At 49.7% G+C, this 25,295-nt stretch overlaps 2 protein-coding genes and 1 long non-coding RNA gene across 7 annotated transcripts; 2 read left to right on the top strand and 1 right to left on the bottom strand.

The window, feature by feature from the left end:
• The first annotated feature begins 3,237 nt into the window (after nt 1-3,237).
• Nucleotides 3,238-10,271, top strand: ifngr2 (interferon gamma receptor 2). 2 transcript variants are annotated; one of them, XM_086221025.1, is made up of 7 exons: nt 3,238-3,454; nt 4,944-5,058; nt 5,189-5,358; nt 5,699-5,844; nt 6,572-6,713; nt 8,039-8,184; nt 8,547-10,271. In XM_086221025.1, exons 3-7 carry the CDS (start codon nt 5,208-5,210, stop codon nt 8,673-8,675), a joined length of 714 nt encoding a protein of 237 aa, XP_086077151.1. In that variant the 5' UTR covers nt 3,238-3,454; nt 4,944-5,058; nt 5,189-5,207; the 3' UTR covers nt 8,676-10,271. The 2 variants fall into 2 exon arrangements, with proteins under 2 accessions (XP_086077151.1, XP_086077150.1); XM_086221024.1 differs by having other exon boundaries at nt 3,238-3,541.
• A 3,385-nt stretch (nt 10,272-13,656) lies between these two features.
• Nucleotides 13,657-21,111, bottom strand: LOC147252652 (transmembrane protein 50B-like). 4 transcript variants are annotated; one of them, XM_086221023.1, is made up of 7 exons: nt 21,008-21,111; nt 19,531-19,712; nt 18,765-18,877; nt 18,145-18,212; nt 17,127-17,219; nt 15,835-15,892; nt 13,657-15,597 (listed from the first exon to the last, which is right to left on the bottom strand). In XM_086221023.1, exons 2-7 carry the CDS (start codon nt 19,627-19,629, stop codon nt 15,552-15,554), a joined length of 477 nt encoding a protein of 158 aa, XP_086077149.1. In that variant the 5' UTR covers nt 19,630-19,712; nt 21,008-21,111; the 3' UTR covers nt 13,657-15,551. The 4 variants fall into 4 exon arrangements, with proteins under 4 accessions (XP_086077149.1, XP_086077146.1, XP_086077147.1 ...); XM_086221020.1 differs by having other exon boundaries at nt 19,531-19,718; nt 21,008-21,084; XM_086221021.1 differs by lacking the exon at nt 21,008-21,111 and adding an exon at nt 20,697-20,987 and having other exon boundaries at nt 19,531-19,718.
• Nucleotides 21,112-21,802: 691 nt separating this feature from the next.
• LOC147252651 (uncharacterized) lies at nt 21,803-24,788 on the top strand. The gene is made up of 3 exons (XR_015118783.1): nt 21,803-21,910; nt 22,047-22,213; nt 23,243-24,788. It is a non-coding gene; the product is annotated as an uncharacterized LOC147252651 (long non-coding RNA).
• The last annotated feature ends 507 nt before the right edge of the window (nt 24,789-25,295 follow it).

Here is a 25,295-nt window from a genome sequence, read left to right as displayed (position 1 = left end):
GCTTGCAGCTTTAATTATTATTATTATTATTATTTATTATATTAAGTAAAAGATAAAAGTAAAAAAGTAAAAGATCTACGATGGCTGTTGTTGACACACATCTGGTTGATGAGTGTGTTACAAACTGCTGGGGCGAGCACTCTGACCAGGAAGATCCCTCCAACTGCCAGGTGTGGCATGTCAGCATGCAACAGGTGCGTGGTGACCTCTCGTCCTGCAGGTCAGATTAGTCAACAGGCCAGCGCTGCTAGAAGTGTTGCATGTACTTTTGGTTTCACTCAGTCCTGATTTTCAACTTCTTCCTCTAAAAGAAACAAAAGTTACTTTTAAAATGGAGCTTAACTATTTCTCCTCCATCACGTCACCGCCATGTTGTGTCTCTCAGTGCTTCCTCACGGGGGAGCCCAGGCTCCACACAGTCACTGAACGTGTAGTCCATTACCACTGCACTGAGCCACTTTTTAGGGGGTTATTTAAGCTTTTTTATGTCAGTGAGCGAGAGGCATTTGATGAGCTGAGGAATGAGGAGGGGATCCTACAGGAATCTTGAAGACGCAAGTAATTTACTTGAAACTGCAGGACTACACTGCCATTGTGGTGTAGGACAAGAGCAAGCTGATCATAATCCAGATTTCTCATCCTCCTCTGCATCGTACATCTCATGTCTCTCCAGGCATGACGATGGAGTGGAGTGGAAGCAAGCGGAGCTGCAAGTGCTCCTGCCAGAAAACGCCTGCCAGGTCCTGCTTGATGAGGACGTGGTGCTGCACAGAGGACCGGTACAGGAAACCCCCCTTGTTCATTTGTTTTTAGGATTCAACTTCTTGAAAGTTGTATAACCCTCACACTCTTCTCCATCCATTTTTGCCACTGATAGTTCGACTGAAAATCAGAACAGCCATGGTTCACGGGGTCCAGGTCTGGTACCTCTGTCCTGGATCTCCCTGAGTTCCTTTTCTTAACAATGAGAAACGCAAAATCAACACAGTTTCCTCATCAAACGCTTGTGTGTATCCATCACCACACGTACAAAATAAAGCATGAAGAGGTTCTGATAGGAAGAAGATTAAATTTATTTCTAAAACATTTGGGAATTATTGGGAATGTAAGATTCCCACAACACACAGGGCCATGGTGATGAGCCAAGCAAGACCAAGGAAACGTGCAAACCTCTCCCAACAAAGCTTTCTTTAACTGATGAGGTCATATTTGCGCGCCATGATCAGGAGGGGTCAACAGCTTTACAGTGATGCAGCAGGGCACCACTGCACTCTGAGAAGACTGGTACTGGCACCAGTACTAGTACTGGTGCTGGTACTGGCACTAGTACTAGTACTGGTGCTGGTATGTGGTAGAGACGTTTCCTTCCGTGAAAGCGATGTCAGGTATGGCCCGTGCCAGGTTGCTGTGCAGCCATGGGAAAGCGACCTGTAGGAGGGGACAGGTGGACCACCATGGAAGCCGTGTGTCCAGGCAGGCGTCCTGGACCCAGAGATGAGCGGGTCCTGGTCCTCACCAGAGACTGAAGAAGTGAGAGAATTTGTGATTGTCTTCATCTTTCCACCTCGCTGGGTCGGCAGCTTGCCACAGGGCAGGTAATTAGAAGCCGCCTGTTGGTAAACTGTTAGTCAAAAATAAATCCCTGCACAGCCATGGACACTGAGGCGTCCGTGAGTCTGCTCACAGACCTGTTTGATGATGTCGCCTACTGCTAGCCTCAAATTCACATCATGTTTTGTTCCCTCGGGGTCCATTTTACCCCGGCAGTTTCCTCCTCCAGGAAATAAGTGAAGTTAAAATTGTAACCCAGGTTCCTGAGTCAGTTAGGCCTAGCAAGTTAGACAAAATCTACCAGTGGGTGCATGGGGGGACCCAAGAAGTACTCCCAGCTGCATAGAACACAATGATGATGGTGATGTTCTGTTTTAAAAATGAAATCCTTCTAAATGTTTGAACTGGGAGATGCTGGCCTGGGGGCCACAGCCTTCCACGCTCACAAGAAATGGAAGGGAGAGACTGCATTCTCACTTTGTGTACCAAAAAAACTGTGGAAGGTGCTGCCAGTTTTCACCAGGGATTCAGAAAAAGCAAACAATTTCGAATCAACACTCAAAACAACATTTTTCACAGTTGGGGGGGGGGGGGGTGGAGCCTATCCCAGCAGCCTTCCCCCTGGACAGGTCACCAGTCCATGGCAGGGCCAACACATAGAGACAGACAACCATTGGCTCTCCCAGCCACGCCTACGGTCAATTTAGAGTCTGGATTAACCTGGTCCCTCTTGATGTCTTTGGACTGTGGAGGAAGCTGGAGTACCAGAGAGAACCCAGCAGGAACAGGGAGAAAAACAAGTTTGAAACGCTTTACAAACATTCACATCATTTGCTGAGTTTGAACACACCCCTGCTAGCTAGTTAGCTGCAAAGCTAGCAAACCCGCCCATAAGCTCCTCAAACCTCGCCTGCATCGGTCACATTGGCTGTAGATCCCTTAAGTCCCGCCCTTGCAGCCAGAGGTCCCTTAAGCCCCGCCCCAAGCTGTTCAGGCGTTCTGCAGGAATCCCCTGCTGGTGCCTCAGGAGGCCTCACACTCGTGAATTCCTGCTCTTCTCAAGGCCTTTGCTCTTTTGACTCGGCTCCTGTTCGACTCTTCATTTAGTAAAACTCAGAGCCTTCTATCCTCGCCTAACTTAGCCATTCTGAATGTTTCTTGTGAGTTCTTGTGTAAGATTTTTGTCACTCAGTAAAGCCTCTTTTTATGTATTTTTCCCTTTAAAATATAAATACACCGCTACTATTGTTTTATGTTTTTTAATCAAAACTTTAAATGAACAGCTGAACACAGAACCACAGCAAACAAATCCAATAAAGCACAAACAAACGTTTGTAGTGCAGGTTGGTTGTTGACTCTGCTCTGACTGATATTTTCATCATGCAAGGTCTGCATTCAGCTGTGGAGTCACCGACATCGATAAAGTGCAGCCTCATGCTGCTCCTGTTCCGGTTTTCGCTCATTTTCAAAGTCCAAACTCCGGCTCCCCCGCCTCCGCCTCGCCCCGTGTGCTCCTGGCCTGCACCATTACACTCATTGTCTTGGGAGCACCTTCCTTCTTTCAAATAATGGTATGATCCTAGTCCGTCTTCACAAATGATTGGATGCATGGTGTGCCCTTCAAAATAAAGTCCCGCCTCTGCCTGAAGCCGCTAAAGACTCGGCTCTCTCAACAAGGGAACCGGCTCCTTTCGTTCACTCCAAAGAATCGGCTCTTTGAGCCGGCTCGTTCTAAAGACGAATCACGACTTCACTTTCCACATGCCAGTCAGACCGGAAGTTATTCGTCGAGTTGCGACATCAGTTTGCTGGGAGTCTCGTCTCAGCTTTGAGGAAGAACTCATCGAGAGGAGGAAGTTGGTGTAGTGCGGTGTTAGCAGTTGTTAGCCATCAGTCGTAACAGGTAAAATGCCTTTGACTCTTCGTACGATGTGAAATGTAGCGGCCGCCATGCTTCGCGCCCTCCTGTGCCTTCATTTCGTCGTCCAAGGTATTTTTTTTAATTATTTATTTGATTAAAACGCTTGACGTCGCTGTCAGCTAATTGTGGCCAAACAGCATCACCTGGCTACAGGTGTGTTGTTGAGAATGAGACCTATGTGACATGGAAGACAGAATAAATACAAGCTCCCTTTCGGTGGGTGGCATCGCGATGACAACGAAATAGTAGCGATCAATGCTAAAAAACAAACCCGGTTTGTTATCCTCGCTAGCAGCCTTAGCTAGCAGGCTAGCTAGCAGGCTAGCTAGGCTGGCGAGTTTGCCTCGGGGACAAATAAAGCGTGTGTGTGTGTGTGTGTGTGTGTGTGTGTGTGTGTGTGTGTGTGTGTGTGTGTGTGTGTGTGTGTGTTCGTTGTGATTTTTGATAGGAAGCCTTAGCTTGTTGGTGGCCACTGACACTGAACCTGATCATGGGTTAAAAAAGTTTGATCAAATGTTCTTGTTCCTTTCTCTCCATAAGACATGGAAGCACACACACCCAGGGCTGTGAATTCCTGTTGGTAGTGAAGGGTTGATATGATACTGTATTAAATCCAAAAAAAAAAGAACATTACCATTTTCATTACCATTTGTTTTTAAATGAAAATGATCATAACTCCCATTAGGAACATTTTTCAAAATCTTGGTGCCCTCTGACTTTATTTACTGGATTGAAAAAGTATTTCAATGTGGGTCAAGTTTCATCCCATCAGTACATAATATTTTTAAATTGTGATCAAGAACACCCGTGGCGTTCGGCCGGTACACCAGTATTTATTCATTCCCGGTGCAGCGGGAAACTAAAAAAACAGATGCAAGTGCAAGATCAGCTTGCTCCTACAAAAATACGTTGTTCATTACATTGGCCGGTCAAACCCACATGATGTATTTTTACACATCAAAGTTACATTTATATTGCACTTCCCCTAATAACAATCATTTACAAAGAAATGACAGAGCAAAAGCTAAACATTTACTGGGCGGAGGCCACACACACGCCGTGGTACACCTCTGCAGGTAACTCAGGTGTACATTTAACGTTGTTTTATGGTACAAATAAACTCTGACTACCAATCTCACGTACGTACGTTTAGTTTACAGCTTTGCAACGCGGCAGCTCTGGCGTGTGACGACACAGCCGCTTTCTATACATGTTCCAGGGTAAGGAATGAACTTTAACCTGGAACCCGTGTTCGTCATAATGAAAGACCGCGACGGCCACTTAGATGAATCTTTTCAATTTTTTTTGCCCAAGGAAGGTTTGATCAGCGATGGTCGAGTGGTGAGAGGTTAGTTGGCCGGGACCTCAGCCCCCTCACCACTGTCACAGTTCACCTCGATCCCTTCTCAGGTGTCGGGAAAGACTTTGGCCTGGCGCCGTTTACCAGCATGTCTCTCTTGTCCCCTCGCAGTGCTGTCTGAGACGTCACCACCTCCGCCGAAGGACGTCTATGTTGAGAACCAGCTGCTACAATGGACCGGCGCCACCCAGGAGACAGACGTCAACTACACTGTGAAGTCCTGCAGGTGAGCTCAGACGTGGGCGTTTCCACACGCTGACACCATGACAGTGACTGTCGAGAGACCTGAGACTGTGGCTTGTCTTTACATGTGTCAGGTAACTGTTGTTATGACTGAATCTCTTCCTTGACTTCAGGTTTCACTTCAAAACGTTGATGAATGTACCAGAGTGCGTTCACACGCCCATCTGTTCCTGTAACATCAGTCTAATCACAAAGGGAGCGGAGCATGGCTGCGTCACGCTGGCGGTACAAGCAGAGAGGCATGGACTGAACTCCACACTTGTCGAGGCCTGCAGCAGGCAAGGTGAGATCGGCTGCACTGCACCTGGATCAGCCCGTGGTTCCCTACCCGTCGTCAATGCTGCTTGCTGAGAAGGCAAATGTATGAAGAGCAAGCAGAGCAGATGTGTTCCCATCAGCCAGTTCCCTGAAAAAAAAACGCAGTGTTTGCTAGATAGCGCTCAGTTTTTCCTCTACAAAATGTTCGGCTCACCAATCTGTCAAAGTATGTGTCTGTTCTCTGCTGGCACGAGGCTGCGGCCGGAGGAAGTAACCGGACCTCACATTCAGTTTCATTCACACGCGTTTGCTGTGTGTCTGTGAGGGGAATCCCTCAGAGTTGTGAACCTGTTTGTTCTCATCAGCTGGCTCGTGTACGCCAGAGGTCCGTGTGACGGCCCGCCCAGGTTCTTTGACTGTACACCTGAAGGAGAACGACGGCATGAATCTGGAATATGGAGGTCACGTCAAACGCCGGGTCTACTTTGGAAAGGAGGGGGAGCCTCTGCAGGTGGGACTCCTGGCTGCTCTTTCTTCTTCTTTTTAATAAACACTACTAGTTTCTCTCTTGTAGCTGAAGTACTTTTACTCCAATGTTGTATTTCAGTACATCTCCCTGAGTTGTAGGACTTCATGCCCCCGCGCTGCGTTTCTCTACAGACTGTCTGCCTGTGCTCTCTCGCTTGGTTGTGTTTGCTGTGTTCAGGACCAGCAGAGTGTGGGGGCGGGGCTTCCTCCTCCTGTCAGAACACTTGAGATGTGGTTCCCCTTTCTTTCCCAGTCATTGTATCGTCGCTAACCTGGGTAGATTTTACTCTTGACTGATAATCTGGTTGAACCGATACACCGAAGCACAAGTTGGTCTTTGCTCCAACAGTCAAACACAAATGCACCCTCCTGCTGTGTCTCACTCTCAAATGGAATCAGGCTGAAAGAGAAGGCGAGCCTGTGGCGTTGACACGTGCAGGGTGGTGCTGTGTGTAGATCTTCCCATTTCTTGAGTTAATGCTTCACAGTGTAGCATTTTGGTCGTCTGCACTGTCAAATAAAAACCGAAGCTTGAGTCGGCGTGCAGCCTCCCTGCTGAGTAACCAGCGTCGTCTCAGTAACTCTCATGGACCCGCCGGGCGCCGGCGTGGCTCGCGTGACTGTAGTCTGGCCTGTGGGCCAGTGAGAGGAGTGGTGATGGGGAACCTCCGACAGATGGATGGATAATGTGCTCTTCCACTCTTCAACAGAAATATGAAGACACTCTGACCTCAGTGTCCGTTCCTGAGCTGGAGGAGGGGCAGCACTACTGTGCCAGTGTGCAGTACACCTACTTCAATAAGCCCGTGGGTCTGGCCAGCTGCCCCCAGTGTGAGGTCATCCCCGAGTCAAGTGAGTCCACATCCACCCTCTTCAGCCGACGGAGGGTCCCGATCACTGGAATGGTTTACTGTCACCGGGACGTATTTGCTCCCCACTTTTCGACGGTCTCGTGTGAACGCTGGCGATCCGGTCAGGCCGTGTTTTCAACCGCTCAGGGTAGACGCTCCACATCTTTATGATGATTATCAGTTTTGGCACGACTGCAACGTTCAAAAAACAGGAAGGAGCCATTTCTGTTAAAAGTCAGGTGTGTGTCAAAATACGAAATATGGAGATGTTTACACGCGATCTTCTGCAGGCTGAAGAAAAGGTCGTTTTTGACAGAGGTCCCCCAAACATCCCCCATTCAATCAAAGTGAGAATATTGATGACAGGGTTTGCTCATAAAGAGTGTGTGTGTGTGTGTGTGTGTGTGGGGGGGGGGGGGGGGTGATCAGTCCATTTGGCTGTGTAGAATGCGAGAGAAACTCGCATGCATTCGTCAGGAGTGGACAGCCAGGCGTTAACGGCAAACACACCCAGAATAGGAGACCCCGACGCCCGTCTCTGACGTCAGACCTCCTGCTCCGAGCAAACAGTTGGCAGGTTCCTCTCGTGTTTGTAGAGTTTAGATGAACAACGATCTTACCTTGATGCCGCAGGTTGATTGTCGGCTATCCAACTTCCAGATGAACGTCTTCCCAAAAAGTTTTATTTGTCTTTTTCCCAGATGTTGGCTGAAGGTGACTAGCAACGTAGCGCGGTGACGTTCAGCCAGCAGATGCCGCCGTTCGGACGCATCCCACATCACCCTGCTGTACTTAAAGATGTTTAACACTGATTCTTTTGCGATTCATGACACGTTTTTTTAATGCGTTGGTTTGGAATGAAAGGAAGGTTTGGGTTTTTTGTAGTTGTTTCTTTTTTTGAAGAACTTAGTTAAGGCGGCAGGCGTTTGTTGCTTTGGCGACCGCCTGAGCTGTGAAGTGCTGCAGGAAAGCCGGGCTGAAGAAAATGGAAACTGCCTTGAACTGGACACTCAGGACCTTTGGCCGATTCCATCTCACACAGTTGTCGACACTGAATTCATGTCAGGCAGACCATAAGTTTTGTTTTGTTCTGATTTATTCTGTGTTTCAGCGGCTCAACTCTCCTTAATCACATCACTGTCTGAATGAACAATTCCTCAAGCCTGCTGTTCTGCACACATACACACACACACACACACACACACACACACACACAAACACACCCCACTGGCAGCATTCAGAAAGTAATCACAAGATTCAACTTGTCTGGACTGGCATCTGGCCTTGAAGTAAATGTGTGTGTGTGTGTGTGTGTGTGTGTGTCAGGAACATCAACACAGAAGATGGAGGTCACAATAACTGTGGTGGTTGTCTTCATCATGGTGGTGCTGGTCCCCCTGCTGGCGTTCCTCCTCATCTTCAAGAGCAGGAACATCAAAGAGTGTCTGCGGTCTCCATGGCAACCAGACGAAGTGAGCACCAACACTACACTCAAACCCGGCTCCCTCCATGTGCCTGGGACTCTCTTTTTTTTGTTGTTATTTAGTCTTTTAAGTTATTTTTTCCAGTTATAGGATAAAGATCATGAGTAAACAAGCAGGAAGTGAGGGGACCGTCAGCAGGAGCTCGTTTAGAAAGGCTGCAAGACGTTCACACTGAAAGGGAATTCTTAGAAAACCAGAGCAGAGCTAAAAATTGATACATTTCGAGGTGTGGTTCTTTGTGTGGAAATGCTTGTGAAAGCCCTGCTGTCCCCCGTGAGGACGTGACGCGTGTTTGATTGACAGTGGTTCTGGAATAACCTGGACTGGTCTGTCTCTCTCCTTCGCTCCAGTTCTTCCAGACTCTCCTCCAGCCCACCTCGCTGACAGAGCTCGGCACTGTCATCCCCAGTCGCTGCACGAGTGTGGAGCACGTTGATACCATTTCCTCCATAGCCCCAGAGGAGCGGCAAGGGGCGTGAGAGGCTGCCCTCCCCCAGCTCTGTCCTGCTGCTGGATCAGCCTGGAGAGCCCTCGGCCACCTCGGCGCTCTCGTTCACAAAGGTTGCTCTGCTGTGCAACAGCTGCCTGACGGCAGAGCAAAGATGTTGGTGGGAACTCATTCCTCACCCGCCAGCGTTCATTGACATCATGATGTCAATGATGTCACTTGTTCTGAGTCCTGATTGTTCCAGAAACACATTTGAATTTGACATTGCATGGAGACAAAGTCAGATTACAACCTCTTCAATGTCGGATCCGTACCAGACTGGCGCTTCTTCTCCGTCACATCCTCCTCCACCAGAGTGAAGACGGAGCGCCGGACCGCAGTCATCATGTTCTCAAACATTAGAACCAGACCTCCCTCACCCAGCTCCCCATCACCTTCATCGCTCGTCTTCCTCACTACCTCATGGATCGCTACATCATCAAAGTGTGGAGCTGAAGCCAGGGAGAGCCGCCTCCTCAGCTTCAGCCCCCCCCCCCCCCCCCCCCCCGTGACCAAGCTTCACTCCATTTGAAATCATCTACGTCCATCAACGGCTTCATCAACTCATATCAGGACCTGGCTGGTTGATGACATCATTCCCCTGAATTCTGCGGCGATGCCGTTGCACAGTGACTACCGATCCACTTTTCTCGCTCTTCCTCGTTGGTGTTGCTTTGATCGACCATGAGGTCGCCCTTCATCATCCAGACCTTCTGCCGAGAAGGATTTTAACGTCCCAGGACAAGTTGAGTGAATCTCAAATGCTCTAGAAACCCTCCACCTTGTGAAAGGGTCACACACAGTCGCGTGTGTGTGTGTGTGTGTGTGTGTGTGTGTGTGTGTGTGTGTGTGTGCGCCAAACTGAGCAACAGAGACCAAGAAAAAAAAAACATTCAATGTGAATTTTTTCACCATTTTATGGGAAAACTTTTTCTAGGAAGTGTTCCTAAGAGATGTATGTTGCTGTGCCTGCGTCAGGCTGCAACCGCCGTCAGCTCATCATCCCTGTGGTCTGGCCTCACTCAGAGGTCAGAACCCCTGAATCAACTAAGAATCCTGATGAATCCGCCGCTGCATCAGCACCAGCTGGAGGCGTCATGTCATGTGACATACTTGCATCTGCTTCTCGTCAGCGTTGCCACAGACGAGCGTCATGTGGTGTTTTCAGTGTCATTCAGCGGTGGTTAGGGCGGTCCTGGATGAGCACGACTGGCTTCCCTTCCTGGGAAAATGAGCTCCTGGATTTTGTCTTTTTTTGACTTTTCTGTCGTGAGGCGTCTGAGTTTTGGAAAACTGAAAGTTCAGAGGAGGAGACTGAATGTGAAAGTGATCGCCGTGATGAGATGTTTCTTAATTAATTGGCCATTTTTAACTTCTTATGCTAAGGAACTTTATTAAATTTTTTGCACAAGAGTAATCAACATTTGTGCTAAAAGCAGCTTGTGGAAGGTTGAGTGAATAAATGTGTGGCCCTGTCCTCACCGCAGAAGCATTAAAGGGACAGCTAATAATCCTCCACATGTTCAGATTCTGCCTCTTAAGTCATTAATCAACTCTAATGAAATAAAACTGCATTAAAGTTTCTGGCTTCATTCATTTGTGAGATGTAAAAGTGTTGCTCTCCCCAAGTTTCCTCTTTCGTAGGTCGAGGGTCCAACCGCGAGCCCTGCCCTCGATCCTCCAATCACAACTGACGCTTCCCTCGAACCAGTTTGTCAGAGGTGAGCAACATCGGTCACTGGAGGGTCAGGAGGAGGCGGGGCTTAGGATTGGCTCGCCTCGTTTGCCTGTTAGAATTGGAAGGATTTTTACAAACAGCATCAAGCTGATGGGCAGATGCATCATGGGAGGTAGATGGAGGGACCAATCGTGTCCTCTGATAAATAAAGGTTTTATTTACTGAGGAGACTAATTAAATTATTAATGTAATCAATTATGTGAAGTGAGAGAGTAGGGGGGCAGGGTTGTACTGGGTTAGAAGAATAAGAATCACACTTGAAGAGCAACTGAGAAGAAAACTGCAGCCAAGATTAAAAAGTAAAACCACTCATGTTTAGCCTGAGAGTTCCTGGTGTTTCAGCATGAGGACACGTCCCACAGAGGCGCTGCTCCTGTCCATCACCATCCATCTTCTCCTGTTGAGGGTGGGGGGGGTGGAGCCTATCCCAGCAGCCTGGACAGGTCACCAGTCCATGGCAGGGCCAACACATAGAGACAGACAACCATTGGCTCTCCCAGCCACGCCTACGGTCAATTTAGAGTCTGGATTAACCTGGTCCCTCTTGATGTCTTTGGACTGTGGAGGAAGCTGGAGTACCAGAGAGAACCCAGCAGGAACAGGGAGAACATGGAGACTCACCCAGAAAGACCCCGTGCTGCAGCCGGGGCTCCACCCACAACCTTCTTGCTGGGGGCCACAGGGAGGACCACTGCACCACCGTGGATACACACAATCTAACTTCTGTTTCCGTGTGGAACCAAAACACTCCCCCCCCCCCCCCGTCCTGTTCAGCAGCAGCATCCATGTTCCTGGTGCCTCGTTGTACTGAAGCAGTTTTACTCTGCAAAGGAGGAACCTGATAAACTCCTCCTATCACCATTTGAGTTTAACTTTATTAGGAATGGTGTTGGTTCATTGATGAAGCTACCGGACTGAGGACAGGAAGAGAGAACAGGGACAGGAGAGGGAAGACAAGGGGGGGGGAGACAAAAACAACAATAGCAAAAAAAAAAAAAAACAGTAACAATAATAAAGGAAAAAAAAAACATTGGTTGCAGAATTTCCAGTGCAAATTTACCATCTGGTTTAATATAATTTAAATGTCTGTGTGTGATTGTGTATCAGTTGTGCACCGCGTGTGTTCTGTATGTGTGTATGTGTGTGCTACAGTTTGTCTTTGGATGCTGTGGGGAACCAGAACAACACACCCCTGGTCCAGGATAGCAGGCAGGTCAGGACCAAGCAACCAGGGCACCTAGAAACCCCCAGAACACAGGGAGCCCCAGGCCACCCCCCACCCAGGAAACAGCCACAGGCCCAAACCATGCCAGGACCTGCAGGAAAGCATAGGAGCAGCAACCCCCGCCCGGAGGCAGCCCACAGAGAGACAAGGGAGACAGAGGACCCAAGACCCACTGGGCTCCCCCCGCAGCACGAGCTGAGCTGGGCATGGAGCCCCTCCAGCCCGAGATCCGGCCAGAGCCCCATAAGGGCCCACACCCCACGCCCAGACGGGGCAAACCACAACCCACTACCACCAGGCCCATCGCCCCAGGACAGAGCACCGCCCCAACCCTCAACCCATCCCCTGTTCTCCCCCTCACCCCAGAGCAGGCCAAGCTTCAGGCCATAAGGCACCACCAGCCTCACCCGAGAGGCCCAAGCCTGCCTGCCGCGCTGAGGCAAAGGCACCTGCGCCCGGGACCGCCACCCCCGGACAAAATAAATAAACGAATGAATGAATCATACCCTCATCTTTCTCTGCCCATACAGGGGCTGAGCTCTCCATAGACGCGGACGTAGTCCAGGGCACCTCAGACCTAGTAAAACCTGGCAGAGTCTCCCAGTACATCCCCATGCACTCCCCCAAACCCTCGATGTCGACTATGTGATTAAAATTGGGGGGTCCAGCCCCTCAAGGCCTAGTGTCACAGTGAGATGTGGTGTGATGGGACAGAGAGGCGATAAGAGGGAGCGAAGCATTGGCCGGACCCACAGGGGGCCTCGCTGGCCACCCCCGTCACCGCCACAACCAGCTGACAGGGAGTCAAGCCTACCTGGTCCAGGGGTCAAACCGGAGCACCAAGGGGCACTGTCCAGAGATCCGAGCAGAGGGTCCACCATGCACGGCGGGACACGCAGCCGGCAGCCCATGGTCAGGGCACCCAGTCTGATCAGCACCAAGGAGCCCAGCCCCCAACCCTCCTATGTCCCCCCACATCCTGCCATTGTCCGGGAATGGCGGCAACCCAAGACACTGCACCAGGGCTCAGCCCACCCAAGGACAGGGCCAGGGTAAGCGCACCCTTCCCAAATGTGGGCGAGACCCCCCGGGGGTGCGGGCAGGGTCCCAGGCCAGCAGGTCCCAGGTACCAAACCATCCAACTCCCCCTCCCTGTCCTCCCCCCTCCCTCCCTCTTCAACCCCCTCCTAACCCTCCCTCCCCACCCTCCTCCCAGCGTCCGGAGGCAAACATGCCACAGCAGGCCCTGCCAGGGACCAGGGCCCCGGACTGCGGGGAAGCCCCGACCCCCCAACCCCCAATCCCACAGGGTGTCACCATGATAAGGGAAGCAGCCTCCATGCACCCCACACCATCCCGCACAGGTGAGACCCAAGCAGCCCCCAGAGGCAGTAACCCCGGGCCCACCGGCTCAGCTCGCTGCCGGACACCCAAGGAAGCCAGCGTCCATAGCCACCTGCCCCGAGGCCAGGGCCACAAAGCCCAGCCCCCCCCATCGAAACTACGTGATGGATTTAATTATCGGCGACCAGATTTGTTCGAACTCTGAAGATCGACTTTCCTCCCAAGCAGACATTCTCTCCTTGGAAATGTGGTCTCATAAAAGGTTTCTTTATTGAGTCATGCTTAGGTTGTTCTTGGATTTCCAGTTAATCAGGATGGCCTTTTTTGCGGTGCTTAGAGCAGTGAGGAGCATGCAGGATTTGTTTACTTCCATACCAACATGAGTGAGGTCACCTAGTAGAGACACTGGGGTTTACCTGTTGAACAGGAGGAAGAGCTCACACGCTGACGTGACAAAACGTGGACAGAAACGTCTACCAGCATATTTGTTCAAGTGTTTTAAATAAAAGGCCAAACTCTCCAGCATCAGACGACCAGCGCCGCTGTGCTGAGTCCCAACAGTGTCGGGGTCCAGTTGGGCCTCCGTGTGATCATAGTGAAACAGTTGTGACCCCCCCCCCCCCCCCCCTCACACACACACACACACACACACAAACACACTTTTATACTTCCAGTCAGGACAAAGCTTTAATATACAAGTGTGTATCTTTACAAAATGCTTTGTTTCACGTGTGTTACGTCGTGTGTGACAGGTCTAACATTTGTTCTAGACTTTGACCGCTGACATGGAGGCTCAAACCTCCCGGGCTCAGTATTTACATCCGACTTTACAGGGACAAACAGTTAAAAAACACATTTCATCCTGAGGCAGAAGGAGCAGGAGTCGCTAACCCTGATATCCATCGTCACACTCGCTTCTATCTTACAGACATTAAGATCATCCAGTGTGTGTGGCGTGTTCACGGAGGCGTGTTCACTCTCACAGCCGCCTCAACACTGATGTCCAGCAATAAATTAGATTCTCCCATATACAGGACGTTTAAAACGGCACAACCATTTCCCTTTCTGGTTGCCTCCACTGATGCTGGACAGGTCTGACGGGGTGGACGATGACGCGAGGGGTGGGGGCCAACGGCTTCTTCCAGTTCGGAATGAATTAACAAACTGAAGAGTGACAGACGGCAGTGAAGGCATCAGGTCACCTGGTCCCTTCAGAGGTCAAAGGTTGTGTCTATACTGAGAAGTCCTGGCAGTTACATGCGCAAATTAGTCAGAAGAACGTAGCTGACGTTACGGGATGTCAGCATAGTCACGCTGCGTGAGGGAGAAGCGGACCATAACACGCTGAACCAATGAACGGCAGCGAACCTGTCAAGGCCGTGTACTTCGAGCACCTCAACCATTAAACGCAAGACGGATCAGGACCCTTGACCCCCCAGACATGAACGCACTGAGCAGAGGAGCAGAGAAATGGAACGAGCCGTTGTTACAAACACAGTCTTGTAGATTTGGCCTTTTTTAGCCTCTTCCCATGATCCTTTTCTCTGAATCTAATATTCATGCGTCAGGTTTCATTTGCCCGTTGGCTCAAAAGGAAAACCCTTTACAGAAGGATTTTCTGAAGGAGAGAATAAACGGGAGATTTACCTCTGGAGACACGTTCACTGTTGACCTCTACTCATGCTGATGTGTGATGTGGGGGATCTCTGACGTTAGCATGCTTAGCTAGCATGAGGCTACCTGTAGCGCTCCGACAGCAGCAAACAGAAGTCTGCAGGGTCTTTAAGGCCTTGCTAGCAGCGCCGCAGCGGTTGTTTTGACTGTTGTTGTTAAATGACCAGCGGCTTTATCACGTCTGGTGGTCTTCTCAATTTCAATCAAAAACCTGTTTTAACGACACGGGTGAGACTTGGGGGGGTGAGACTTGGAGGGGGGTGAGACATGGGGGGCTTTCGCCAACGCAGCTGCTGTCAGGAGTCTGGAGAGAACGATGCGTTGGCAGGACGTCAAAATGGTTGACTGACACTTGATCAAACGCTGCCTCCTGTTCTTCCGACTCGCAGGTCATCACATTGTGACCGGGCAGTGGCGTTACGTTCTCAGGAGTCTGATTCTGGTTCAGCGCTCACAGGACAGAGGATTGTGCATGTAAATAATAACAGCTGGGAGAAAACAGCGTGTTTATCAGTGCTGCTGGAGTCACGCCGTGGGACCCCATCCCGAGTTCACCTGCTCCAAGTTTCACAACAACAACAACAACAAGAGATTCCCTCATTCATTTCAGGTACAAACATTTTCAGACTGTTCTAAAATGATCTTCTCAAGAACGTCACACTTTGAAGACAAACTGGAGAACATTTTAAAACTTCTCAATACAGGAGAACCCTTTTCTCCCCAGGAAACACAAGAACTTGGAACCAGGACTAATAAAATTATCAAAACCCTATACTGAAACAATCTGTGTGTGTGTGTGTGTGTGTGTGAGTGAGAGAGAGAGAGAGAGAGAGAGAGAGAGAGAGAGAGAGAGAGAGAGAGAGAGAGAGAGAGAGAGGACAGATCTTCTAACCCCATAAATCTTCAGTCCGCCCGAACTTGTAGACCAGGGTGCTGCAGGGGGAGAGGAGACGTCAGGTCCCTCTGACACACACGGCTGAAACAACCGATGCTGTTTGTCAGCACAACTTCAGAGCTGCGATGGACCGTCTGGTATTTTACTTTATTTTGTGTTGTGGCAGGCAAAGCCGCAGGTCTGAGGTCTCTAATTCTTCTGTCCTCCACTCACTCAAAAACACGCCTCCGCGTTGATGTTCAGATGATTTCATTTCCGTTCCGTGTCATACTCACCTAAAAAAGATGAGGGCGTTCTGAAAGAACACCGCCAGCCCCGGACCCACTTCCTTCTCTGAAAGATACAAAACACAAATCCCAGTCAACCAGAGGTGGGAGGCCTGGCCCACAGGACATGGTGCTGACGGCTAACGAATGCTTTACTGCTGAGCCCCATCTTTGTTGGGTTGAAACGATTCAGTGACCAAAGTGAACCACACTCTTATTGACAACGAAGTGGAGGACTGTGACCTACAGGAGAACGTTCTCTCAGGCGGAGCAGAGGGTTACCGCTGGACAACGGTTGTCCAGCCGACCTCAGCGAGGCAGCAAAACGTAGCCACGAGTACGAGATGACCAACCAAAACGGAAGTGGAAATCAGTGTGAGTGCTGTCCACACGCGTTCTCCACTCAAACCTGACTTGCAGGTCAGTGCTTGAGCTGCAGCTTCACCGCTGATTGCCTGACAGAAAGTTGCTAGTTTGATGACTGAATTTAGGTCGAATGATGGCGAGTTCACACCCAAAGGTACCAAACATCCAGCAGCAGGGGCTGACGGGGACACCTGAGGCGCCCCTTCACTGACATGTTTTGTTCAGGATGATAACGATTTTTGTGCATCAGGCTCTCATAGGAGTTTTCCCCCTGCGTGACTTCTCCATCGCTCTGGAATGCAGAGACAGCCAGCCACCAATGTGCAGCTTCAGCAGTCACGAGGCAGTGGCGCTAACGGGTCATAGAACACGACTGATATCACATCCATCCAATCGAAAAACCCTGAACGGAGCAAAAACTAGAAGACTCCAGGTTCAGTTCTACCTGAAGGGAGCGTGGAAGAGTTGGCTCAGCGTAACGCAACAGCTGGTCTCACTCAGCGCCACCGTGAGCAGGACCAACACGTGAAAGCTACAGGTTCCCTGTCAGCTGGAGCGGTTTCTTCTGTCCCCCTGGCCAGAGCTGACGAGAGCGTCCAGCTCCACTGGAAAACACAGCTACCTTTTTATCTTTCATCTTGTAACTGAAAAAAGAGCCATCAGCCTCCCCGCCACACACACGCCACACACACCCCCGCCACACACACGCCACACACACCCCCGCCACACACACGCCACACACACCCCCGCCACACACACGCCACACACACCCCCGCCACACACACGCCACACACACCCCCGCCACACACACCTCACACACCCCGCCACACACACACACATCTCACAGGTGCTGGCGAGGGTCCAGTGAAACAAGCAGCTGGAAAAGAAAACTGATGAGACAGAACCACAGTGTGTTGGAGGAGAGCGACACTCACTGGGCACAACGTAGCCACCGAACAAGATCCAGATGGAGGCGATGAGGGAGCCAAACATCATCATGAAGCCGATGAAGAGCCAGAGACGAGCACCTGGAAGACACACGGGGGGTGAGCACGACAGCTGACAGTCAAACACTGGCAGTACAACCTGTCACTGCAGGGAGGTTTGTGTGTGTGTGTGTGTGTGTGTGAGGACATACATTCAAAGACTATCTAAGAAAATGGCAAGTGCTTCAGCTGAGACATCCTACAGTCTGTCCAGGGTCGTAGTCGCCATGGTGATACCTGTCTTAGCTGTGGGACACCGATGTGTCAGGAGAACTAGAAAAGCCTTTATGGTCCACAGTGCATCACGTGACGGAAGCCGAGACACGAACTTGAAAGATGCGCTGAGGTGTGTCCACGCAGGGGTGAATCCACCCCAGCTGCACTGTCACGGTTTGAAAAGTTCAGTTTCAGTCTTTAAACTGAGTTTCAGTGAAACTGACCGACTTTCAACCGCTGAGCTTGAGTCTCTGCCAGCATGCTAGTGTTAGCCGTCCCGTTAGCAGTGAGACGGTACAGATGGTACCTCGCTCGGAGGATAAAGGAATCCCCTCATGAACTGCACCGAATGAGCGCTCCTTTATTTATTGGAGGTTGATTGTTTTTCCTCGCCAACCTCTCACAGAGCCAACCACAAACGGGCTTCTGTACCGAGGAACCGGGCTGCCGAGGCTCCAACCTCACCACTGTTTTCTGATCCAGTGAGAAACAACTTCATAATTGATGAACGCTGGAGAGTGAAATGAGGACACAGAGCAGAAGCAACTCTCCAAGCAGTTACTATGGTTACGGCAGCACGTCTCTCCCAGGCTCAGGGCGTTTTGAGGTCAGTATGACGGTAGCAAACTCATGAGCACTGTCGTACCTCCATGCTTAAATCCGACCTATTGATCGGCAAATTATCTGGAGATGTATGCAGCCATGGACTTTGACATGATGGAGTCCACACACACGTTTGAGTGACACACACCTATCCTGCCGAGGCAGCCTTCTCCATATGTGTCTCCTCTCACCTGGCCATTGGAAACGGCATTGATCCTGAAACAGGGACAGTCATGAGTGAGTTCACTACAACATGTACGCTCGTACTTATATTACCTATATTTTTCTGTCAGTACTACCTGGCCAGTATTTTACCTCACACACACTGGTTTGGTGAGTTTGGCGTAAACACAAGAAGACTGAGACGAACAGACGGAGCCTCCAAATGTTTCTACTCCTATTTTCGTCTTTTAGTAACCAGCTTGCACCTCAGTCTCGTTTCTACTCTGCACAGGACGAGAGGCCTGGCCTGGCGAGCAGCTGAGCGAGCGTAGCTACACGGGAGAGATGCAGCTGCACTGCTACCACTTCATCTCTACATTCACTTGCGAGTCTTTGCACCTTGTAAGCTCCTAAGTGTTCCACTAGGTGCAGGGGGGGGGGGGGGGGGGGCACTGGATTTGCACTCAAATTCAGGAAGGGTGAAATTCTGGCATTCAGAACTGAGTCACTTTTAAAAGTTGAAGGTGATTCAACCCCCAAAGTCTGGAACTGTGACGACAGTCTCACTGCTACTGTCGGACACGAGCTCCACGGTCCGGCTCTTACATGAAGAACGCTATGGTGGAGAAGACACCGCATGTGTGGAAGGCGTGGTTCATCTTCTCCTGGGAGGGGTACGTCACTGCGGCGTCGATCATGACACACCAGCCTGTGAAGAACTGGGACAGGACACCACAGCAGATGGTGAGTGAGAGTTACACAGGACACGTTCCAACCCATTTCCTCCGAACCACATCGCACCGCCAGAAACATCAGTCAGCTGTGAACCAGCAGCCAGAGTCAAACGTCACATGGACACGACAACACAAGTGATGACCGGACCGCCTGCAGAGACTTACGCAAAAACTGGAAACTCCCCCAGGACTGCTGGGAGGACAAGAGTCTAACGGTTAAAAAGGTATTAAAAGCAAATTAATTCAGAAATGATCATTTCAACAAGTATCATCTGAATAAAGGTAACAATACGACAGGCCGAGGAAGCCCCGCCTCTTCCTCGCTGTTAATTGTGTTCCTTAACTTCAATGTTAGCAAGAAACATGTATAAAACTGGTGGAGTGCTTCAGCCTGCTGTCTGCCTCAGGATAAACAACAATAAGCTAAATTTGCACGTTACACATGTGATCAAAACCAAACTGCTAGTAATCGAGTGGGACCCCAGAAGGAGGAGGGCCCACTAACTGCCCCTGCAGACGCGCTGCTGTGGTTTTCAGCCATCAGGAAGCTGGGGACTGAACGTTGTGAGCTACGGCCGCGTGGGTCTGCTGGCACGTGAACATTTCTGTCAGTCCTGCTCTCCCTCCAGCCCACTGACCAGGACTCCGGCGACTAATGAAGCTACAGCGTTCCTCCTCTCCCCCCAGTCGATGCATTCACATTCTGGCCAGCGGAAGTTGTCCAGGAAGCCAGCCATCTGCAGCCCGCTCGGTGTGGTCCTGCTCCCTCGCTGCTACTCACACGCCTGCTCGGCTCAGTCTGTGTCCACGCCTGCTTCACCTGTGGCTGAGGAGACCAGAGACTCTGTCAGTGATTCATCGTACGTTTCCTACTGCGCGGACGCTGGCGAAGCCGTGACCAACCAACCTCTACCGCAGGGATGGATAACCGTCGAATTACGACAGGGATTCAGAACGATTGATACTATCAGCTGAAACGACCCGCATCACATCCAGTCGGCCATCATCAACCCGTCAACTGACTGCTGACAAAGATAGGCGCCGGCGTGGTAACCAGCATGTTTGGACGCTTCTTCCTCAGAGCATGAACTTGGGTTTGTGTGCTGGTGTTTCTACGCCCAGGAGTCACGGTGAGCTGCGCTCCAGCAGCGACTTCTGCTCGGTTGATAACGCTGACGGCCGGCTTCTGTTCCCCACCTCATGTTTTTAATGGCACGTCCATGTTTATCATTTCCAGAGTTGAATTTTAGAGGCAGAAATTTAAAATAGCAAAATGTAACTTAGACATTAAATGACAGGTGTGACTGACTTGACTGCCACCTGTTGGTCGGCGGCGGACCGTCAGCTTCCCTCCATCACTGATTTCTGTCAACACGTGATCCTGCCTGGCGCTGCCAGACACGCCGGTCCTTTGATTCTACGGAAGCCTTTAGTAAACGTGGTAGGTTGTGGTCTACTCAGCCAACATTCTCCAACACCTGCCCTTTGGCCACGCCCACCATCAACCCTGAGGGGAGGCCACGCCCACCCTCATACCTACATTTCAGCATATTAATTCTTCATGGAGGCATCAGGAAACAAGGGGGGGGGGGTGAATCACAGCTCTATAAATCCCAGCTTTTCATACATGTCGACCTCAGCTTCTCACTGCTGCTCTCTGCACTGCAATCTTGCAAACTAACATGATAGAATCATGAGTTGGCATGAAGATGTCACGGCTCATCTGTAGCACGAAAAATGTGTCCATCATTTAATCAATCTGGTCCTAGTCTCGCCCCTGCTTGCACCGTTAGCGGATACTAACGTTCTGACTGCGGCCGTCGGTTCCGTTAGAGGCAAACGGCGTAGGTTCTTTCCACTGCGTGACTCGCGATGCGTTGATGTGATCACGCATCGTTTCCTGGGTCGTATCGGAGCAAGACCATCAATCAGGACGCTAACGTTAGCACACAAGACGGCACTCTTCTTTGCGGTATGAAAAAGGTGGAAACCCGGGAAGCTCGAGTTTCCGTGGCGAACGTGCTGAGTTTGCACACTGACTAACCCGACCCGGGTGACTCGGAGCCCGGCCTGACATGTCGCCTTGTCTCCGCCAGGCTACGTGCGGGTGCTCACCTTGTCAGCCGTGATTGCCTCCAGTTTCCATTTAAACGTTAGCTTCTCCTCCTGCTTCCGCCTCCTCTTCTTCTTCGTGAGCTTTAATGACGACATTGAAGGTGCAGTACCGCCACCGCCAGATCGGGTTCCGCTCCATAGTAACGGCTCGACAGTATGACAGTAAATATGTAATATTTGATGAATAAACGAGAAACAAACACCATACAGATGACGAGTCAGGGTGCACACAGATACAGAGACCTCCAGCAGAGGTTTCAAGTAGAGAGGCATCATCGTAACTCATTAGCTCATCGTTTATTGTGGTTCACAACCCTGTTATTACATTGTGTTTGTGCTCCAGCCGGGGCTCCAACGCAACCTTCTTGCTGGGGGGCCACGGTGCTGACCACTGCTCCACCGGGCCGCCCCGTATTTCTAATCTTAAATCTGCACATCGGTTAAGTGCCTCCCACGTAGGCCGAGGCCATGCAGAGAAACAGGGATTCATTCTGGCCCGGGTCCTGCTCTTCATGTCACCCCCCTCCCCCTCTCCTGTCGTTTCTTCACTGTATGCTATCTAATCATGCAGAAAATTATCTTTAAAAAAAGAAGTGGAAATTGCTGAATTGTGCATTGCACAACTACAGAAACGAATGACGCCAAAGTGAAGAGGTGTCCTGTGAGCTGGCCGCCTGTCTAGTTCGTGCGGCGGAGCGCCAGACGTCTCACTGGTTAATTAACCCAGCATCTGATCTTACAGGGAACTTTGAAATCTGCTGCTTCGGAGCGAAAGCGTGCAGCTGCTCTCAGTGGCAGGAAGAAGCACCAGAATAGAAAACCCTGGAAAGATGACCTGTGACCTCTGTGACCTGAGAGAGAGCGCTGTGCTGCTGTGACAGACAGGGAGTGTCCTGAGTCCAGGTACAGCAGGTGAGGTCGGAGTTTCTGACACAGCCACAGGAGCGAGTGACAGAGTAGCGGGTCCTCTCTCTCTCTCTCTCTCTCTCTCTCTCTCTCTCTCTCTCTCTCTCTCTCTCTCCCATCTTCCTGGTCCCAGAGGTGTGGCTCAGATACTGAGAGGGCTAAGCTGGTGACTGAGAGGGGCATCAGGTTGCAGACGAGCGCTGCAACACACAGATAACAACAGCTCTGCTGCCAGCACGCCTCTGAGGAGTCACCACAAATCAACAAACCGGGGAGCAATGGTGTGACTGATCATCAACGGTGAGTCTTGGGGTGCTGCGTTTTCATCTTCAGCAGGAGTGTGAGGGACTGGTGCTCAAATCCATCCGGATCCAACTAGAACAATAAAAACAAGGATTATGTCTTTGTTCTCTGAAATTCATCTTCTGTTTTTAAAGCAAAGCACAAAAAACACCTGAGTTGCTGCAACCCCACTACATATATATAGTAGTATATAGTATACATATATATATAGTAGTATATAGTATATATATATATAGTATACATATATATACACATATATATACATATATATGTATATATATGTGTATATATGTATATATACATATATATACATATATATACATATATATACATATATATACATATATATGTATATATACATATATATATACATATATATATAGGATTATATATATAGGATATAGTCAGGTGATATATATATGCCTTGATTCCACAACCACCGGAGCAGGTCCACGTGCTGGAGGAAGCTCAGGGCGGATGCTGAAAGTAAGCAGAGAGCTGGAGGGCAGAGTGGAGGGGCCGTGAGGAGGAGACGGATACGCACCAACATGGCCTCAGATTGCAGCTTTTATATATATATATATATATATATATATATATATATATATATATATATATATATATATATATATATATATATAGCGGAGCTCCACCACCCGCTTTTACTGAGTCCATCAGGGTTCATTGTTCAGGCTGCAACAAGTTGGAAAAGAGTCAGTCCAGTGATGCATGGTGGTGTTTTAATGGGATCTGTTGACCCTGAGAAAAAATGGCTATCATCAACCACCGTGTCCTCTCAGTGCACCTCAGCGTCTAAAGCTGCATAAGAACTAAAAATAGCACGTCTGAAAACACACCGCACATCAGCCCCCTTGAAGGAAAAACCTCTTTTCTGTTTATTACTGTGGTCCTGAATGAGAGAGGAAGAAGGGCCAGCTGCATAAAGAAACCAGCCCAATCCAATTATCCTTCGTTGCACCTCGTCTCTGTCTGTTTAGCTTCATCGTTCTCTTGATTTCTCTGCAGCAGAAGGAAGTGTGGGGATGAGCGCTGAGCCAGCCTTGATTCCACAACCACCGGAGCAGGTCCACGTGCTGGAGGAAGCTCAGGGCGGATGCTGAAAGTAAGCAGAGAGCTGGAGGGCAGAGTGGAGGGGCCGTGAGGAGACGGATACGCACCAACATGGCCTCAGATTGCAGCTTTTATTGATAATCTCCTTTCCAAATCAAACAGCAAAATTTGAACAGAGATTATTTTTTTAATTAAAACCATCAGATAAGCTGAGTTGCTCCTTTGCGTCATGAATATCATCTTCATACCAATGCAGAGATGGAGTCGTGTTCCCTCCTTTGACATCCATCACACACAAACATGGACTCAACCACCTGCCTCCGCCTCTCAGCTCTCCTTCCTACGCCTCCTGCAGCCAGCGGAGGGAGCGGGGCCAGTCAGCAGACAGAATGAAAGGCTGATTATCAATTCCTGAAGAAAGGAAGTGATCATCCCGGAAACAAACAGGTCTGCTGGGGAAGCTCTCACTCTAATAAAATCAAGCCACACAGAAGCGAATGTGTGTGCTGGTCTCTGTGTGACCCCCTGTGGCTCAGTCCTCTCCCAGAGGGCCCAAGATATTCCCACTCCTAATTGAAAAGATACACTGTGATCAGAAATATGAATATACACAAATCTGTAGAAGAAAAGAAGCCGAAGAATGAAATAAAGGTCCAGCAGGTTTGGCAGAATGTGATGAAAAATGAGCAGCTAGATCAGAAGACCTGGTGGCAACAGTGGAAGTCTGGAGTCTGTCAGCTCATAGATCCACCGGATGAGGATCCACCCTCAGCTTGGCCCCTCAGTCACTCGCTCGGTCCACTGAGCGCTTCACACTGCTGACTGCTGTGATTGGTGTTTGTGAGGTCACTGGTGGTGTTACGGTCAGTGTCACGCACGCCAGCATCCATCCTCGCTATATTTGAACAGGCTGAACCTGGAGCTCATGGCTACAGCGGAGAGGTTTGTTGAAGCTCCATCAGCTGAGCTACTGGACGCGAGTGTCCGTTCTAACCTGCTGTTGCCGATTATTTGATCGGTTGAAGAAGTTTTTAAAAAATCCTTATGATTCTTACAGATTAAATTGATTTGCTTCTCCATTGAAACTGCATGTGTTGGCAGTTTTTGTAACAGCCAAGCGTCAGGTTGTAGCAAAATCTCAACCTGACATCAGTGTTAAGTTCAGGAGGACCAGAGGAACTCTCAACACCTTCTTCCAGGCTCTCAAGCTCCTCGTGTCTTCAAGAAGGCGCAGCAGGAGCTGCATCGAGAGGATGGTGTGAGCAACCAAGCTCCTGAGCGCCAGGTTCTGTCCCACTCTGGACTGCAGGGGCCGGACCATGAAGGCAGCAGTGAGATTGATTGGTGCAGAACTAAAACAGCTTCAGATCATCTCCAGGCCCAAAGCGTCTGTTCCCTTTCCTCTCGTCTGAAAGAGACAAATCGCAGGAAAACAAATCACACATTTCATGTCCACAGGCGAATGAAGAGCTGAGGGACCCCTGCCACCTCACACTGTTGCGGTGTGGTGTGCAAAATGACTTGATGGTGCTGTGACGCTTGTGTGCCACATCAGAGTGGCACGATCTCATTGTGCTCCTCACACAGTGAAGATTAAAGAGAAATTGATTCCGGAGAGTCATCATGACTACTGCTGTCCTCTTTGTTATTGTACTTTCCTTTTTGGACCTCCCTGCACTACAAACATGGATCATAAACTACAATGCTAAACATGAATAAGTGTATGTGGGTTTCCATGTTGATAATATGTTTACTGTTTGATTACTTCTTATTTGTTGATGAATGGAAACTCTTTAAGTTACAAACAAAACTTTCCCAAAAATGTATTTGGCCTTTCAAGTCCTCAAAAAGGAAGCCTGGGGCTCTCAAGGGTCCATCACTTCTTTGTGACCCCAGAATGCAGGAAGTGCCAGTCACGCATATTTAGCTTGAAGCCAATCATGACCCCTGCACTGTAGTCTGACAGGTAGAAGAGAGTTTGGTAGTACAAATTTAACACTTCAAAATC

The sequence above is a fragment of the Aulostomus chinensis genome, chromosome 12, assembly GCF_037954235.1.
Source record: "Aulostomus chinensis isolate RoL2024-O1b breed Wild chromosome 12, RoL_Achi_v1.0, whole genome shotgun sequence".
Taxonomy (NCBI): Eukaryota; Metazoa; Chordata; class Actinopteri; order Syngnathiformes; family Aulostomidae; genus Aulostomus; species Aulostomus chinensis.
Note: the sequence above shows the minus strand (reverse complement) of the source record. Positions and strands in the feature narration are given on the sequence as shown.